The sequence below is a fragment of the Poecile atricapillus genome, chromosome 32, assembly GCF_030490865.1.
Source record: "Poecile atricapillus isolate bPoeAtr1 chromosome 32, bPoeAtr1.hap1, whole genome shotgun sequence".
NCBI lineage: Eukaryota > Metazoa > Chordata > Aves > Passeriformes > Paridae > Poecile > Poecile atricapillus.
The window spans coordinates 239,129-239,384 of record NC_081280.1 but is presented as its reverse complement, the minus strand read 5'-3'; the positions used below and the strand labels follow the sequence as shown (position 1 = coordinate 239,384).

Below are 256 nucleotides of genomic sequence, written 5' to 3'. Positions count from 1 at the left end.
AGGCGCCACTTCCCGTCACGTGACGCGCTTACGTCACAGAGGGCGTGGCTTCGCCAACACCATTACGTCACCCCGTTGCCTTTATGGGCGTGGCTTAACTCGGCGTATTACGTCATCGCGCGTTGTGGCGTGGCTCCGCTGTCGCGGTGACGTCAGCGGGAAGAGGCGGTTTGTGGGCGTGGCTCGAGGGGGAGGGGCAGCAATGGCGGCTCTGCGCGTGCTCGTGGGGGTGAAGCGCGTCATTGACTTCGCCGTA

At 64.5% G+C, this 256-nt stretch overlaps 1 protein-coding gene across 1 annotated transcript in view; it reads left to right on the top strand.

Annotated features, from left to right (window-relative positions):
- Positions 1-202: 202 nt before the first annotated feature.
- The window catches only part of ETFB (electron transfer flavoprotein subunit beta), a 9,419-nt gene continuing 9,365 nt past the window's right edge, over positions 203-256 (top strand). The window contains 1 exon segment of the mRNA XM_058860030.1: positions 203-234. Coding sequence (XP_058716013.1) covers positions 203-234 — 32 coding nt within the window.